At 47.7% G+C, this 18,604-nt stretch overlaps 1 protein-coding gene across 1 annotated transcript in view; it reads left to right on the top strand.

The window, feature by feature from the left end:
* GABBR2 (gamma-aminobutyric acid type B receptor subunit 2) overlaps nucleotides 1-18,604 on the top strand; it is a 366,883-nt gene that overhangs the window by 263,219 nt on the left and 85,060 nt on the right. The window contains exons 8-9 of the mRNA XM_033858335.2: nucleotides 4,259-4,319; nucleotides 16,884-16,964. Of these exons, the coding sequence (XP_033714226.1) occupies nucleotides 4,259-4,319; nucleotides 16,884-16,964 (142 nt within the window). The remainder of the gene's footprint in view (nucleotides 1-4,258; nucleotides 4,320-16,883; nucleotides 16,965-18,604) is intronic.

Below are 18,604 nucleotides of genomic sequence, written 5' to 3'. Positions count from 1 at the left end.
TGCTGCAACCAAAGCAGAAAAAAAAAAAATAGCTTTTCCCTTCTGCACACTTTCTAATCCCCCATGAATGCTTCTCATTAGCAGAACCTAAATGGAAACCAGCTGGCAGGGGATTCTGGGAAGTATGGTTTCCAGGCTGTGGGCCCCTGCAACACAGAGGAGGACACAGAAGAGTGAGTGTGGATTGGGAGCCAAAAGACAGATATCAGCCACCACCCCAGCCAGAGTTATCAAACTCCACTGCTTTGGAGTGTAATGCGTCACATGGATTGGTCTCAAGTGGATGTAATCATCCTCGGTTACAGCCCTGGATCGCACATGGCAAAAGCTTAAGGAGAAGAAAAAAAAAAAAAGAAAGCTTAAGGAGAGTCACAGCATTTATATGTACATAAAGAATATGTGTGTGGGAGAAAAGCAAAAAGTAATCCCTGCTCAAGCTGGGGTTTGAGGAACCGAAGTCAGCCCAGCTCCTCTGGCTGAGATGCCAGGCCACAGCGAAACCGAAGAGTCTAATTGCCGTGTGGGCCTCACTGGGAATCCATTGCCTCTGTTCCCACCACCTCAGGCTCCTTCGGGTTGTGAAAAAGAGGTATTTCCAATGACCTTTGATGGCAGGTGTCTTAGGCTGGTTTACCCACGAAACAGACTCTGAGACAAAGATTCACATACAGGAAGTTTTTCAGGGAGGCTCTCAGGAACAAAACACGAAGGGAGGAAGTGAAGCAGGGTCAGGCAGCGGGATGAGTTGAATTGGGCGCAGCTACAGTCACGGCCTCAGCCACCCCATGGGGACCTCTGGAGCCCACGGTCCTTCACAGCTGTCCTGAATTGAAGCAAGGGGGCTCAAACTACTGTGTCCCTTCACACTGACCACTGGATGTAGGCTGCCCCCAAGGAGGGACATAACCTTAACTGGCACCCTTTGGGCAACCCAGGAGCAGCCAAGATGCTGGGGAAGTAAGTGTCTCCATCCTGAAGGGGGCATCTGGTCGCCTACCATGGTGCCCACACCCCCAGGATGGTAGTAGTGGAAGGGAAGCGTCTGCTGCTCAGGCCACAGTGCTCAGCCACCTTGGCCATGAACTCTGAGCTGGCTAGAGAGAGGATGTGACCACCACCCTAGCCTAAGCCTCTGTCACCTCACACCTGGATTACCAGCTGCCTAAGCCGCCCGGGTCTCTATTCCCATTTTCGGACAGCCAGAGCAATCTTCCCAAATCTTAAATCAGATCATATTGCTGCTTTGTTTAGCTCCCTGCCCTCATGGCTCTTCACTGCACTTAGCATCCCCTCCAGAGCCCTGTCAGGGCCCCCAGGCCCCACCTACCTGCCCGCTCCCTCACTACACTCCTCCTGCTGGCCCTTTCTGTTCTTTCCCACCTGAGGGCTTTTGTCCTGGCCTTTCCTTTTGCCTGGAGTAGCTGCTTCTTGCTGTGCAGGGCTCAGCTCTTATGTCACCTCTGCAGTGAGGTCTTTCCTGACCACACAGTAAATTCACTCCGCTTGTCCAGGCACTCCCTTTTGATTTTCTTCACAGCACTCTTCACGAAATGAAAACATCTCGTTCATTTTTTGGTGAACATGTTTTGCCTGTCTCTCCTAATCAAATACAAAGCTTTCTGAGAGCAGGAATCAGCACCTAAAAGAGGACCCGCCCAGGGCAGGTAAATATCTATGGAATGTCGTGCGTTGTCCATCTGCTGACATGGAGGCCATCCATCAGGCAGAATTTCATGAAAATCACCTGATTGGCTTATGACCTTCCTCGCTGGTGTCCAGTCCTATCGACGTTGGCCTGGCTGGGGTGGTAGTCCCCATCCAGTCAGCCGTGCTCAAGGTTGCAGACTTGGCATCATCTATCCAACCCGAGAGATGCCGTGGTCACAACCTCAGGAAAGAATCAAGTGTCAAATCTTCCTCAGAAGGGGGCTCCACAGAGCTTCTCCGCTCTTCTCTGGTGCAGAGCCTCGATACAGCCAGTTACCCATCTGCTTGTCCGTGTTACTCTCAGTTACCACACTCACAGGCCTCTCATCTTTCTCCCTTTGGCTGAACACACAGCGGCCCGTGTGGTTTGGGAACTCAGTCACTTGCGGGCTGATGTTTCTGAGCGGTGAAGCCACCTTGGATTAGGGCCCAACGGTTTACCCCTTTGCCAGCTGAAATCATGTGATGTTGAAAATCTCTTCTCAAAGTTTGGAAAGCTTCCTGGTGCTTGGAATCTTTTTTAATTTCAGCTCTCTGCTATTAAATGTTTTTAAATATAAATTACTGGTGCCATTTACTGAGTGCCCATTGAAGACCATGAGCTGTGCTAGGTCCCTAACTCAGGTGTTCAGGAACTTGCCCAAGGGGGCCCTGAACCCAGCTTTGTGATACTCAGACGCTGGCTCCTCCCACTGCAGTACCTGAAAAATTAAGGAGATAGGAGGAGCTACTGTGAGTAAAAATAGCTACTGTGAGAAAACTAAAATATGACAGGTCTTACTTCAAAGATGAACTAATGAGTTTTATCTAAAAAGTAAAGGAGAAAGGAAAGAAAACCCAAAAAGTAAAGGGAGATTCTTTCTCACCCCCGCCCTGTATTCCACTCCAGTATTATTCCATCCACTCTTTGAATACCATTCAATATACTTTTTAAATTTAACTAATAAAGATTCTGCAGAATTTGTCCACATTTTGTGTCTAGAAGTCTTTGGAGTTCTTCAAAGCTTGGCAGGAGATGGGTGAATTAGTTAGATCTCCACTTTTGTCAAACAAAGAAATGTCCTGTGGACAATATCTGCATCTTTTCCGCCCATGCAAAGTGGTCCATTCGCATAAAAGCGATCCTTTGGAAGATGTTCTGTGTTTTTTAATCATCCCTAGAAATAAAATCACAGCTCCTGTCTCACCTTACATTGAAGTGTTTTCACACTCCAGGGAATTGCTTACCATCAACTGAATATAGAATTCGGTGGGCGTTAGTTTCAAACTGATACTACTCGCAGCTGTCTTCAGGATCTCAAAAAGGTGTCAAAGTGGCCTTAGAAGGTGTTTCTCATTCCGAGAACAGATTGAGTGATTCTCTTTGTTCCGAAAGCCTCAGGGCCTCAGACTTTGGATTTCCATCAAGGGAAGATGTGTACTTTCTGAAACTTTCTCTTGAGAATTGAAGGGAATCTGTGGTATTGTCTTTGCTATTACCTGATGATGCAAGAGCGTAACTGCGCTCATAAAGCAGTGTACCTTTAAGACAATTTATTTTCCTAGTTTCACATTAATGGAAAGAAAGGAAGAAATTTATTTCTGGATCAGAAACAACATGCTGTAGTGAAATTCCATGGGCATTAAAATCAAACTCGGATTTGAATCCAGCAGCCTCACTTACAATGACCTTGGCATAACCTCCCTCAATCTCAGTTTCTTCATCTGTAAAATCAGGATCATCCTCCTTTCCGCTCAAGCTTGTCATAAAGATTCATTTATATAACCTGCGTCAATTTCCTTACATGGTTGCAGAATTTTAGGTGGACCGTAAATAGGCAAGGAGAGACCACATCCCCTCTTTATGTTCCTGGTTTATTTAGCCCAGCATATGGAAGCTGGGTATCAGCCAGCAAGGCAGATGCAGCAGATGATGCTGCCTTTAGCCCCCGGGGTCCCTAATGAGGGGTGCTTAGCTGCCTGTGACACTAGTCAGGTCTCACTGGCTCAAGAAGCTTAATTTTGTGCTGCCCCATAGCCCAGTTATATTTGGGACTGACGTCACCCCTCAAGAAGAACTTACAAAAACATTCTCTGTCCTTAATAAGGAATACTAACGGACCTCTAGCCCCCTTCTGGTCCTGCAACCAAACAACTTCGGCAAAGCCCCACATTTTTATGGGTGGGGCACGGGAGCAGAGGCAGGGCCAGTCTCCAAGGGCTTCTTCGTCTCTTCCTCCATCTCTCCAACACCCTGGAAGACCTTGTCCTGGGATAACACAGGGCACATGGGTGTTTAATAAATAGTCATGATGATAATGATGATGCATATCTGGGCTTTAATTTACACGTGTTGGTTCCATTATTGATTTTATGCTCCTCAAATTATCCAGATAAAGTCACAACCAGTTTAAAAACAGTTTAATTTTGCATCCGCGGTCTGGCGGGAGTCTATTCTTTCTCCAATAATAATAATCACATTGTACAGTTAATGAATTTCAGTTGAGATCAGTAGTGTTTGGGCTAATATGGCATTTCTTCTTTGTTCTTCTTTGTTTTGTTTTCTATTTAGGGTCAAGTTGTGTTCCGGAACGGGGAGAGAATGGGGACCATTAAATTTACTCAATTTCAAGGTAGGCTTTTTGATGCTTATTCTTTCTAATTGATGAATTCTGTATTCAAGGATGTTCTGTTTATGCAATAAAATACATCAAAAGAAATGAAAGTACGATGTTCCAGATAAGAGAAAGAGTCAATAGAAAACACTTCTCTATGAAAACATTAGCTTCAACTTATTTAGAATATTTTTTCTCAACTGCATTATTTCTCAGGCCTGTTCAGTCTTTCCACATGACTCAGGCTTATTGAAAATATGGGGCGTGGCAGTTAAGTCAATGCCAGTATTCTGAGGAATCTTGCATTGTTTTAGTTTTTGATTATAGAAATTTTCAAATAGACTCTAAAGTCGAGAGAATTGCATAATGAACCCCATGTACCCATTACCCGGCTTCAGCTGTTTTCACCATTTTGCCAATCTTGCTTTATCTTGACTCACTCCATCCCCTACCCCCTTTTTTTGCTGTAATGTTTTAAAGCAGCTCCCAGACATTATCTCATTTCAATCTATAAATACCGCAGTATGCATTTCTACTAGATAAGGACTTTTTTAAAACATAACGACAATACTGTTATTGCACCTTAAACATTTAAGAAGTTTTAATATGCTTTATTCTGAGTCTATGTTGATCATCTAATTATCTTGAAAATGACTCTATAGTTGGTTTGTTGGGGAGCCCACACAAGGTCCACTCATTGCATCTGGTTGAAGTGTCTCTTTAGTCCCTTTTAATTTATAATTGTCCCACACACACTATTTACAGACCATTTGGTTTTTTAAGAAACCAGATCATTTGTCAGACTTTCTTCTGTAAGATTTGGAAGGGACCTCAGCAACCATTCAGACCACATTCCTCATGTGATGAGGAGGAAACGGAGGCCCAGAGAGGGACGGTGGCTTGTCAGAGCCCACAGGGCGTCTGAGAGGGGCAGGGCTGGGTGTTCTGCCTGGAGGAATTTCGGTTCGGCCCGATATGGTCATTGGCAGGGTTGTTAGCCAGAACCATGAGACGGACCTTTCATTAATACAGTGTTTTTCAGTATCTGGATGTTTCTAGAAAATCCAGAAACAAAAGCAGAGCCTTCTGTGTCCACTCACTTTGAGCAGATACCAGAGTCATCCAGGGGAAGGCAAGAAATGAAATCGAGTTATTCGGGTTCATTCAGACAATCCCAACCAGATGCAGATCAGTCAGGAGAGGTGTTCTCCGGTACTATGGCTCCATGATGCAGTCTTGTAGATTTACCCATTTGTCTTCCTGTGGCAGGTAATTGAAATGCACGTCAGCTCTCTGGTGTGCACAAAAGATGTAATTTTAGGCAAACGTAATTATTTTCCCATTTTTAAAGCTTACTTCTTCATTGGCTGAACAAAGTAAGCATCTTGGCAAAGATACTTTTTTTTGAGTGATTGCAGCTAAATTCTCTTGTCACATTTCCAGTTCTCAAATTATATCATTCTGGGAGAATATTTTGTAAATTATTGATTGGCCAATCACAGCTACAAATGTGTGCCAATTTTATTGCTTTTTTTTTTTTCTGAATGTTAGGATTAGACACCAACTCCAGTGACTGGTTTTAGGCATTTATAAGGAAAGCAGTGTAGCAAACAGTAGTTCAGAGGTGGGTTTGAAACCACCTGAGCTCAAGTCACTGTAGAACATTAGGCAAGTGACTCACCTCTCTGAGCCTCAATGTCCTCATCTGTAAAATAGGAATATGATCCTACCTACCTACCTATGTGGGAAGAACTAGATGAGATAGCACAGAGAAACGTGCATATATTTCTTGCTCAGCAAGTAGTAGCAATTATGATTAGCATTTAGTCAAAAATTATGATACTTTTCTGGGGCAAATCCACATTTTCTTGGTGTGTTGAAAGCCCCGGGTGCCTTTTTGTCTGCCTACTCTTATAGCTGCTCCCAACACTTAATGACATGTAGGGTGTCACATGGGGCAGGGCCTTAGAGATGATCTCGTCCCGCTGCTTCATGGTATAAGTGGAGAAACTGAGGCCCAGGGAAGGGAGGTGTTCCTCCCAGGGACACCCAGCTGGCTGGAAGCAGAGAAGTGACTAGACCTCGACTTTCCCCAAGTGCCAGCCTTTGCGTGTTCACATGTACACCTGCGCCTGAGTGTCCTGCCTTTGCCACTTCTGTGTCCAGCGTTTATTGACTGTCAGAGCCGGGCCTTGCAGATACTCCTGTTCACATGTTTTTAAAACAGACATTGATCCTGTTGGCAGAGGGATGCTGTGCTGAGGGCATATTCTTATCAGCACAACAGTTAGTTTTCCAAATTTAGAGGGTCTCAGAGGTACCTTGCTGCCAAGATGGAGGGGCATTGCTTTATTGAGTGGCTGTCCAGGCTGGAAGGGCTCCTGGTTGTCATCTTATTTCAGAGGGGAAACTGAGGCTCAGACACGGAAAGGGACTTGCTGTGGGACAGCAGTTTCATTCCTTTCCTTCTCTGGGCTCATGGTTCACCTCCAAGAGAGGCTGGTCTTCTGTCTCCTGGGACCTTCCCGGAATTTGCCCGGAGGATGGGCCTGCCCCCCACCTTGGGGTTACTAGAGCCTAAATTGCCTCATGCCATTGACTTCGAAAAAGGCTTCTAAATGGGGTCACCATGCTGTTTTCTGCTGTGCCCTTCAAGCCCTCTCTCTCCCCCTCACCCTCTGCCCTCTTCTAAGAGGGGACGGTGGAAGAGCAGAGCTGACTCACAAACAGCCAGCCCCAGCAGTGGGGCTCCCTTTGCAGGGTCTCTCCTGGACTTACACCCAGGCTGTCTCAGCGCTCGCTGGCAGCATCTTGGAAGTTGGCCCATCCCACCATCCCTCTGGAGACCACGAAAGATGCTTTCTTGGCTTCTTGTTTGTAAAGGTCCTGGTGCCTTCTAAACCCTTTTATCTATAGTAGAGGAAGCATTTTGTAGGAGGCTCTGTTACCTTCTTTGTAAAACTAAAACACAAATTATTTGGAAATGGGAGGCTGTTTGGAGAAGACTAAAAGGGGAGCCAGGAATCCATGGTCCTGTTCTACTTTTTTATTATTTTGGCTGCTTTGGGTCTTCATTGCTGTGCATGGGCTTTCTCTAGTTGCGGCGAGCGGGGGCTACTCTTCGTTGCAGTGCGTGGGCTTCTCATTGTTGTGGCTTCTCTTGCTGCGGAGCACAGGCTCTAGACATGCAGGCTCAGTAGTCGTGGCTCACAGGCTCTAGAGCGCAGGCTCAGTAGTTGCGGCGCGCGCGTTTAGTTGCTCCGCAGCATGTGGAATCTTCCCGGACCAGGGCTCAAACCCGTGTCCCCTGCATTGGCAGGCGAATTCTTAACCACTGTGCCACCAGGGAAGCCCCTTGTTCTACTTTTTGATTCCAGAGTTGTAGGATTGGTATCACAAGAGCCTGGCACTCAGTAGACCCCTGGTACAAGTTTATTAAATTAATTTGGAGGCAAAAGACCTGTATTCAAGCCCTTGCTCTGAAGTTTACCAGCAGTGTGACCCTGGGCAAGTCACTTTATCTCCCTAAGCCTCAATTTCCTCCTCTGGAAAATGGGATGACACTAATGCCAACCCTGCCTGTCCCCTGGGGCTGGGCCAAATGACATTTTGCTCTATAAACACTGGGTGCTAGGAAGCTAGTCACATTACTAGCATGCTACCTGGTTCCTGGCTGGCTCTTGGTAAATGTTTACTGAATTGGTGAGTGATCCGGCTTGTGGAAATTTGAGAGCATGCTCATTTACTCCTGGTTTCCAGTGGCTTGAGTCAACGCAGAATGTCTGACAAACAGCAGTTAGTCTTGACAACAGAAATGTGAACTGAAGCTACTTCACAATGGTGGCCATTGTTGTTCCAGGCTGGAGAAATGACCTTTTTTGCAAACTTAGGAATGCTGGATAGACAGAACTACTCTAAAATAATGTGTCAGGGCTAGCCCCATGGTCCCTCGTGAGGCTGAGGCATTTTGTATCCAGAGAGAGTTTCAGAGCCCTAAACATGACCTTCCTCACTCCCAGCTTCCCTCCATCTACTCTGTTTTCAAGGCTTCCCAGAGCCCCCAGTCCTAGGGGGTAGGTGTGGCAGATGCCATCAGCGTCCCACCTGTAGTCCCTGAGCATCCATGGTTCCAAACAAGCATCTTATTAAGAGCACCTACACCTCTCCCCCTGTGCGAGGAACAGGACAGATATTCAGGGACTTAATGCTTCCAGGGCAGCCCTGAGCCAGGGATGGATGAGAAGTGGAGGATAAATCCCCCAGTGTCCTTCTCACTTGGGTGGAAGCTCCCAAGAACTCCAAGGTATGTTCCGCTCTGTCTCCAGAGGTCCCCATGAGATTGAGCCTCACTTGGCCTCTCAGAAACCTGCTCATTAATGCACCTTGCCCTGGCTCCCTTGCCTTCTCTGTCTCACCTCCCCACACCCCTATCAATGTGTTCGAGGATCACCTCCCAAATAAATTACATGCATTCTTACTCTTGGCTCAGGCACCATTCTGAGGGACCCACCCGTGGCAGTAGGTAAGGTAGGTATTAGCATCCCCTCGGACACACACCTTGGGTGCAGTGGACCTAACCCCCTTTCAACTCCAAGTTCAGCACGCCTCCCCCATGCCATCACTGACTTGCATCAAACCACGTGTAGATGAGGATGAATACTAGGGAATTGGCTTTTTTTTTTCCCCTTGAGAGAAAAAAGAATCCATGTTACTAACGAAGTCTAAACATGGCTCAGAATTTGCAGCAGCAGGAAAGGAAGTTGAGTGAAGCCATGATTAGAGCCTTGTTTATGCTGTTCTTGGTGAAATCTCAGCATCTGCCGCTCTAACTCACCGTCGCTGCCTTCATTAAGCCTGTTTGTAAGAATCGCGGTGAATGATAATCTGCTTGAATTTGGACTGCTTCTGTGCAGCATAAAGGACTCAGACTTTGGAATTTTATACTTCGCCACCTGATTTGAAGGGATGGGGTCTTCCACCGCCCTAAAAACGTAATTGTCATTCAGAAGGTACCTAGTGAAGTGTAGGTTTGTCCTCCCCATTTGCACACATTAATTACCGTTTGGTCTTCGGGGTAACAGATACGGTTCTATGCAGTGCGCATTTCCTGAGCATCTGCCAGGCGCCTTACCAAGTCCTCTGGGGAAGCCAAGTTGAATAAGCCTCTGCCCCCGCCACTCCCTGTAGGGGCTTCATAATCTCTCTGGCCAAGTGCCAGTGCCCATAAAAGCAGGAAGATAATTTCCCAGAACCTACTAGAAAATTTTTGGAGCTAGTTTGACTCTAGTTTGAGACTCTTAAGGCTGATTTTTAATATCCTTTTCCTTCTGTTAAGGCATATATTATAGCTCTCTTCACTAAGCCATGGGTCTGGAAAGGCCAGTTTTTTGGACTGCCCCTCGACTTGATGTTAAGAGTGGAGACATAGTCCACTAAACTGCAAGTTACACAAGTTACAGAAGTTACAAGTTACAGAAGTGTTGTGGGTCAGCAGGAATGGAAGGGCACACGTGAATATGGGCTCTTTCAGGCTGGAAGTCTGACCCTGACCTTGATACCTCCCAGCCCCCATGATCCAGGGCTTACCTTTCAGGGAGCTCAAGGAAGGTGGCTTGGAAGACAGAATTATTTAGCAGACCTTGTCTTTCATTGAGCCATAGATTCTCCATGTTGAAGGCAACCCTGACTTTCCTTTACAGCATTGCCTCTACTTGAATGCCTCCAGTGATGGGGAACTCACCTCCTCTCATGTGGAAAGTATGTGAGCTTCAAAGCAGCCATGCCTAATCATTGCTAGCCAGGCACTGTGGCTTAATCTCTCTGAGACATCATTTCAGCACTTCTTAATTTTATTTTTATTTTTTTGAAAGTAAGTTTAAAGACACTTTACATTAGCTTATTTATTTATTTATTTATTTATTTTGGCCGTGCCACGCAGCATGTGGGATCTTAGTTCCCCAACCAGGGATGGAACTCCTACCCCCTGCATTGGAAGTGCGGAGTCCTAACCACTGGACCGCCAGAGAAGTCCCTCAGCACTTATTTTAAAATAGTGAAATGGGACTTCCCTGGCGGTCCAGTGGTTAAGACTCTGCACTTCCAATGCAGGGGACGCGGGTTCGATCCCTGGTCGGGGTACTAAGATCCCACATGCCGCACAGTGTGGCAAAAAAATTAAAAATAAAATAAATAAAATGGTGAAATAAAAGGTGATTGTTTACCTTGCTTGAGAGTGATGGTGAGACTCCAATGACCTGAGGCTATGAATGAGCCTGGCTCAGTGACTAGCACAGAGAAGAGCTGTGACAGCTGTTGGCTTCCTGCTCCTCTCCTGGGCACTCTTCACAATGATACCAGATTTACCCCCTCCAGAGTTTCTTGAGCAAAGTGCTATCTTACTTCCTCAGGACACACTTCACACTCCTCATTTCATGGAACGTTGTTATCCCTGGTCCATGAAAGCCCCTCTTGTTTGTTTGTACCTTTATTTCCCTCATATTCTCATATGCCACTCCTGCCTCTCCCCAAGAAAGGCAAACATTCTAAGTGTTTAATGCAGATATTGTGTTTGTATGTGTCCTTGCAAAATGTGTATTGCTGTTTTGTGTGCATATTTTGAATTTGCATCGACATAACTGGATTACATACTTTTTCTGCTTTTTTTTCCAAGCAAAAGTTTGGGCTTTTGAAGTTTCACAACGGTCATTTCCTGGCTCCTGCACGCCAGCACTTTGTTTTTAAGATACCTCCATGTTGCTGTGTCTGCATCTAGGCTGTGGCTCTCACTGCTCATTCCAGGGGATGTACACCTCCATTCTCCCAGTGACAGCCACTCAGGTCACCTTCAACTCCCTGTCTCCAAACATAATAAGTGTCCTTGTACATGTCCCCTTATGAACCCAGCTGGGTATTTCTTTAGGACAAATCCCCATGAGCTGAATTGTTGGGTCGGAAGGTGTGTCAACACCCAACATGCCTAAAATTTGCCAGATGGCTCTTGGGAATGGCTGTACCCATCTCCACTCCCACCAGCATGAGGAGTCCTGTGTCCCTACCTCTCACCCACAGTTGGTGTTTGCCAGCTCTCTCATTTTTTGCCAATCTAAAGATATAAATTAATATTATACTGTGGTTTTGAATGTCATTTCTCTGGTTACTGATGAGTTTGGACATTTCTTCCTGTGCTTGTCTGCCATTTGTTAATTGTCAGTTCTGATCCTTTGACCACTTTTATTTTGAGTGTATTGTCTTTTTCTTGGTGATTTGTAAGAGTTCCTTACGTAATCTAGGTTTCAGTCCCTTTTTGGCTTTAGGCTTTGCAAACATCTTCTCCCATTCGGTTACTTGTCTCTAAACTTAAAGTCCCTGGTGAACGGAAGTTCTTAATTTTGATGTGCTATTTTTTCTTTCTTTCTTTTTTTGATCCTATGGTTTGGGCTTTTGAAGTTTCACAACAGTCATTTCCTGGCACCTGCCCGCCAGGTCCTAGCTGGGCACAGGGGGTACTGAGATGGGTAAGACACAGCCCTTCCCCTCAGGGAACCCCCTGGTTCAGTGGGGAGCAGACGCAGGACCCCAACTGAGTGTGAAACGTCATTCAGAGGAGAGGTGCTCGGCTCCACCTGGCAGATTCTAGGAAGGCTACCTGGGAGAGGTGGCATCCAAGATGAATTCTAAAGAGCCAATGAGAGTTACCCAAGAGGAAGAGAGAAAAGGTGTTCTAGGTGCAAACAGCCTGCTGTATCTATATGTGTTCTGTGTCCCCTTGGGTATTCAGCTTTTGCCCTGAGCCAGTTTGCCTATAAGTCACTGGACAGATCTGCCCTTGGCAGGATTATTATACTCCTGGGGCATTTGGCCAGTGTCCACCTAGTCTGTTAAAATCTCAAAACAAAGGTCAGTGAAGTTAACTTACTGAAAATGCGACAGTGGCGTACTGTTTGTGGATAGAGACGAGTGTGAGGGAGAATCCAGGCCAAGGGAGCACAGTCGCTCTCTGCTTGGTGAAGCTGAGAGGTGCTGCTCAGACCTGTTTCCACCCAGTGGGAGGAGAGTGACCATCTAGGGCCTGTCCACAGGGGCAGGGTGGGTGAGGGGAGTGAAAAATCACTTCCTGGGGAATGGCTGGCCAGCCTGGAGAAAAGCAGAATCAAGGCCCGAAATCAAAATCACAGTGTTGCCATCTCTGAAGCACGGTCAGGATCAGGAGTTGCTGTGATGTGTGGCCCCCAGGCAGAGCTAGGACTGTGAGGGCAAGTCTCGGAGAGCAGACTTTCGCTTGGAGTGAGGAAGACCCTTCAAAGCAGTTGCAGAATCATGGAACGAGAGCTGGAGGGCACAGAGATTTCCCCGTCTGGCCCACTTGTTTTATCAAGACCCAGGCAGAGGATGGCACGTCCCTGGGGCTCCTTATTGAGGAGATGGCAAAACCAAGACCCGTTCCAGGGGCCCTGTCCTCCAGCCAGAGCTCTTTCCTTTCCCTGAGTCTGGGATTTTGTTAGGGAGTCCTAGAATGGAGTAATTTTATAGAATCTTTGATGTTCATTGAGCCAAGGTTGTCTTTTGTTTTACACCTCAGAGTTTTACATTTCTTTATGTTTGCAGCAACAGTTAAACTGTAAAAGACACGCATACTTCCCTCAATGCAGACCTAGAGTCAGTTGAGGAAGAATGAGCATTTGGGGGTGAGGGGAGTAGAGCCCAGGAAGCAGGGTGTGGGGACCAGCTGCAGCAAGAGGTTGGCGACCCTACACCCAGCTCTCCCACCCAGGGGTTGTGATACGGGAGGGAGGCAGGACCGCTCTGTGATTGAAGCAGTTCCCCAGCCCTGTCTCAAGGATGCTCTCAGGCCCACAGCCAGGGAGTATTTTCAGACTGGACTTTTTTGGCAGCCTAATTTTCACCAATAGGACTTATTTTCTTTATGTATCATCCAAATCCAAAGTTGGAAATAAAGAAAAAGAAAGAATGCACATTTTTAAGAGAATCCTTTTTTTTGCACCACAGCAAGGAACCAGTATTATTCTGCAGGAAAAGGGGCTCTTTGTTTTATAGTATTTTGAGCCTCTGAGAACAGAAATTGTCAGCGTTGCAGGGTCCTTCGTCTAATACAGTGGTTTTCAACTCTAGTTATGCGTTAGTCAACTTAGGGAACTTTTAAAAATATGGCCACCCAGGGTTCACTCCTCAACCCCCCAGAGGTTTTAATATAATGGATCCATGTTGGGACCCAGGCATCTGAATTTTCTAGAAATTCCCTAGGTGAGTCTAGTGCCTGGCCAGGACTGAGAACTATTTGAACCCCTGCGGTGTACTTTGTAGATGGAGAAACTGAGGTCCAGAGAAACGGAATCATCTGTCCAGGGTCACATGATAAGTCAGTGGCAACCTACAGCAGGGCTAGCAGGGCAGGGAGGGTGGCCAGTGACAGACTCAACGCCACAGCCCCTCTCCCTCTGCTCTATTCTCTGCTGCCCCCATGAATCCTCTTTCTAGTCTGTCCGCAAATCCCCTGTTCCGCAGTCTTCACGTCTGTATCCAAATAAGTGGTCGATGTTCTTTGCACAACAGAGTTACCAAGGAACCCAAGAGTTAAAAGTTGGAAGTGCCCACCTATCATGGTCACCACCTGGCTGGGCCGTGGGTGAAAGAAAGAACACAGGGGACACCATCCTTCCCCTGCAGAGCCAGGAGGGGCCCTGGGCAAAGTGCAGGGGATGCGACCCTATGCTGCCTGGGACCTCAGAAACGAGACTTCAGGTTCCACTCAGGAACTGACCGGCTGGCAGGAATCATAAGGTTTGGGCACACCTAGGGCATGGCTGCAACACAGCTTCTCACATATCACCCATGCCTTGAGCCCACAGCAACTGGGGAGGAACAGTACTCAGGGATGCCTTCCTGGAAAAGGTGGATAGGGTTTGGACATGTTGGTTTGGTAGAGGAAGGGGAAAGCTACCTTCCAAGCAGAGGGACCATTGTGGGGAACAGTGGTAGTAAGAAAACACAGGGAGTGTTTGGGGACCTCACAAATAGCTCACAGTTACTTTTGTCGTGACTCAAATAACTACAATTTATTGAACACTTCCTGTGAGGCCCCAAGCCAGGAACTGCCTATAGTCTCCTCTTTAGTCCTCATAGGCACTCTGAAAGTTGAAATTTTACCGTTACAGCCATCCACTCACAGGTCACAGGCTAGAAGGGAAATATTACTGGCATATGGGAATAATTTTACCCACCCGGTAGGGCTGGGTGATGCTGCAGTCACTAAACTACAAGGTCAGAGGTTATGAATTATTTTTTAATCTTTGTAACTCCAGCCTTCAGCACAGAGCCTAGAACATAACAGGCACCCAGTGTTTATTGAATGAGTGAATGAAGTGATTAAACTAAGGATTTAGTATAAACATCCTTCATCGCCCAGATGTCCAAGGTCAGCTTGGTCAAGGATGAGGACATAAGCTAAGCTTCCTCCACCTACGCTGCTGCTTTTGAGGGATTCTTTATTATGAAATACCTGGGCCTGGCATGCAGTAGGCTCTCAGTAAGTATGGGCTGAATGACCAGCAGCCCTGCTCAGTATGGGTGGGGAAAATGTTCTGAATTTAGAACTAGGGGAGTCAAGTTCAGGCACCCACTTGGTCGCTGCCCAGCACTTGGCTCTGAGCGTTCACTTAGCTGACATGAAGCTCCTCCCTCACCTGTAAACTGGGGTGAATTATGCCTGATTCAAGGTTTGCTATGGAACCCTGAATGCAGGAATGTGTGACGCCCCCCACCCCACCCAGCCTCCAGGCACTGCCCCCGGGGAGAGATTACGGCAGTTATGGTCATTGCAGGAAGCGGTACCATGGGATGGATGGTACAGCAGGTGTATGAGTCAGAGGGTCAGGCTGCGCGGCTGGGGGCGTGGTGAGTTGCCAGCCGCACCACCGCCTGGCTCCTGATGATTTATTCCAGGCAGCCTGCATATTTCATGTGCTGCCTCCCCACACCAAATAAATAAATCAGGGCCTCCTCCGCTGAGCAGTAGGAGCTGATTACGGCTGAGACTTCAAAAGGCCAGAGCAGGGATGCTGGAGCTCCCAGCAGAGTCTGCTGATGTGACATTTAGGAGCTGGGTGACCCCTGCAAGTGACAGCCGCCTACACAGCATGAGGCCTCCCAAATGGCAGGGAGACCTTTGCAGGGAGAAGGAAGTGACTTTTACAGCCCTGTTTTCCACCCCACAGTTAAAGGAACGCAGGCAGAAGTGTGGCCTATAGGATTCCCTGTTCCGTTTCCTGAATCCTTATAAGGAACCAGCAGCGCACCTGTGTCTCTGCAGAGACATTCACTTAGAGCCAGAGGCCCAGCAGGCAGCTCCTCTGGCCACGTGCTTGGAATTCCTGCTGCTGTGTCGCTTTATAACCCCTGGGCATTTTGAGAACCAGGGTCTGCAGCTCTGGGTACATGCCTGCCCCGCCGGTGGGCAGGTGGGCACTCCTCTCTGTAGTTATTACACTCAGGAGGCACAGGTGGCCTGTGGAACTCAGCCCAGAACTGTCACCTCTCAGGGATCCCATTAAGGCAGCCGCATGTCAGGGAAGAGCACGGCTGTGGGAACAGTCCTGGGTTTGAACCTGGACTCTGCTCTTAGTATCAGTGGGGCTTTGGGCAAAGCCACAACCTGCCTGAGCCTTGGTTTCCTCATCTGTAAAGTGGGACTGAAACCACTTAACTGCACACAACTGTGAGAACTAAACAAGAAAAGACATCTAAAGGTGAATCCCCTTGGTCTCTCCCTGCCCACTCGCCACCTTGTCCAAGACTGCGCTACCCTGGGAGCCCCACTCTCTACTCCTTGCCTTTGGCTCTTTGCCTCTAACCCCACCTTTCCCTGATTCAGCTTCATCTGTCATCAGTATTCCCTCACAAGCCTTGAATGGATCCTCTGTTTAAAGGGCTTCTTGTCCCTGTCTTGGTGGCATGTGGCATTGCTGGCCAGCTCCCTTGTGAAATTGTCCCTTTCCTTGGCTTCCAGGATGCCCACTCTGTCCTGGCATCCTGGCCCATCTTTCCCAGTCTCTTGTAGCGTCTTTGCTCTGCCCACCCCCAGGGCCTGGATGGGGTGGGAAATAGAAATGATGTTCAGTAAGGTGGGAGGCTTACTGCCAGAGGCATGATGTGTTTTTGTCTTCAAGGCTCTAGGGCTCTCCTGGGGCAGGGGGAGCAGAGTGGTCCATGCACTCCTAGAGGGCAGAGCCAGATGACAGAGGAAAGTTACAGAGAGACCATTCAGCTAATGACCCTGGAAAGACTTGGTAACAGGCAGAGAGTCCAGTTATGGGGGGGGAGTAGGCTCCCCATCTATACATGTACAGCAAAGGATGGGTGACCAGTTGATGAGACGACATGAGAGGGTATTTGTTCCAGCCCAGATCAAGGTGAAGGTTTTGTGATTCTACCTGGAAAAGGCACTGGGGAAAGGAAAAACCTGCAAGAATATAGCCAGAGCCTGTGGGGGAGCAAGAGCTGGGACAGGAGCACCCAGACAAACACAGGACTTGGATCTAACCTAACACTGTCTCTTGCTCCCCGCAGACAGCAGGGAGGTGAAGGTGGGAGAATACAATGCTGTGGCTGACACACTGGAGATCATCAACGACACCATTAAGTTCCAAGGTAAGGCAGGTGGGCTTCTCAGAGGAGGGGGCCTGCTCAGGTGCTCCCAGGCCTGCATATTGTTGAGGGTTGTGGATGAGCTCAGAGTCCTTGGCTCTGTGGGGAAGAGGGAACATCCTCTCCTCTCAATCCATGCACTCGCTCACTGAGGACAGGATACCATCACCACATGGGAGCTGGGTTCCAGCCCCTGGGATGGGGCACTGGAATTTGCATGGAGTGCTGGCCCTCACCAAAGCATCTGTGTTTAAACTGTTGAATGGCCAGAAGTAATTCTTTTTATGTGTGGCCCAACTAAATTTTGCTGTGTCACCTCCTCAGAAAAGACATGGATGGGCTGGTAATAAGGCCTCTCCACTTGCTGCTCTTCCTGGAAAACCATTCCCTCTCTTCTGCTGGAGAACTTCTCCTCAACATCGAGACCCAGATCAAATGACACCTGCTCTGTTCAGCCTTCCCTGATGCCCCCCAACTGAGTTAACGGCTCTCTTCTCTTTGCTTCCACAGTCTTTTGTCTCTGCTTTTCTTATGGCCTCTGTCACTTTGCATTGAAATTAGTAGGTTATTGGACCATGAGCTCCCTGACTGGATCCTATTTGAGTTTAAATTCCTGGCACCAGCCAGGGTCTGGCACATGTTGGGGGCTCAGTGATATGTGATGAAAAAATAATACATGATTGATCAAGTAAATGAATGAGTGGGTGGGTGAATTAAATGAATGAAAGGGTGAGCATATGAGTCAGTGAGGAACTGGGTGGATGGATGGGTGCATGTGTGGATGGGTGGGTGGGTGGGTGGATGGATGGATAGATGGATGGACAGCCTCATCACGGGGTGGCTGTGGAGGAAGCTGCCATGCCCATAGCATCCAGATGCTGCTGCTTTGATTCCACTGGGAATCAAAGAACAGACAGCTGGCTTTCTGCACCTGGAGCTCCTTCTTAAATCCAAGACCACCAAAGAAGGCTCTCCCATGAACCATTTGGTTAGATTTTGGATCTGTGGGATTCCAGAAAGCTCCAGGTGGCCTCAAAGAGGAGGTGTGGTCTTCACAGTCCCACCTGAGGGAGCTGTCACCAAGACCATAGTCATCTATTACCTCATGGAGCCACAGAAAAATTCTGAAAGTGGGTGGATAAGTCCTGTCATCCCTGCTGTACAGATGAGAAAAGGGATCAGAAAACTCCAAATTCACACAGCCTGTGAGAGGCAAAGCCAATTCTAACCATGGGAGTCTGATCCCCAAGATAGGGCTGTTTCCTCCTGGACGCAGGAGATCTGGGTTTGCTGAATAAGAATTCTGGGTTTACAAATTGAAAGAAAAATTCAAACAAAATAAATAAGAGACACAAAACAGAACTGAGAGGGAAAACATAAATAAAAAAAAAACCCAGCCAGGAAAAAAGCTAGTTATAGTTAGGAAGCACGAGGCCAGGATAACACTGAGGCAGCAGCTGTTCCAGACTTGCCTCCTGCTTCTCAGAGCTTCCCTGCACCGCCCAGAAGGTGGATAACCAGTCTCTGAACCCAGAGCCGAGCCAGGACACCTGGGCAGAACCCAGCTCTCCTGTCCACACCCTGCCTGGGTTCATCTCTCACCCAGACCCCTGCACCAGCCCCCCATGGGTTTTACCCACCCA

The sequence above is a fragment of the Tursiops truncatus genome, chromosome 6 (genome assembly GCF_011762595.2).
Source record: "Tursiops truncatus isolate mTurTru1 chromosome 6, mTurTru1.mat.Y, whole genome shotgun sequence".
Lineage (NCBI taxonomy): Eukaryota > Metazoa > Chordata > Mammalia > Artiodactyla > Delphinidae > Tursiops > Tursiops truncatus.
This window is presented reverse-complemented; position numbering and strand designations above follow the sequence as displayed.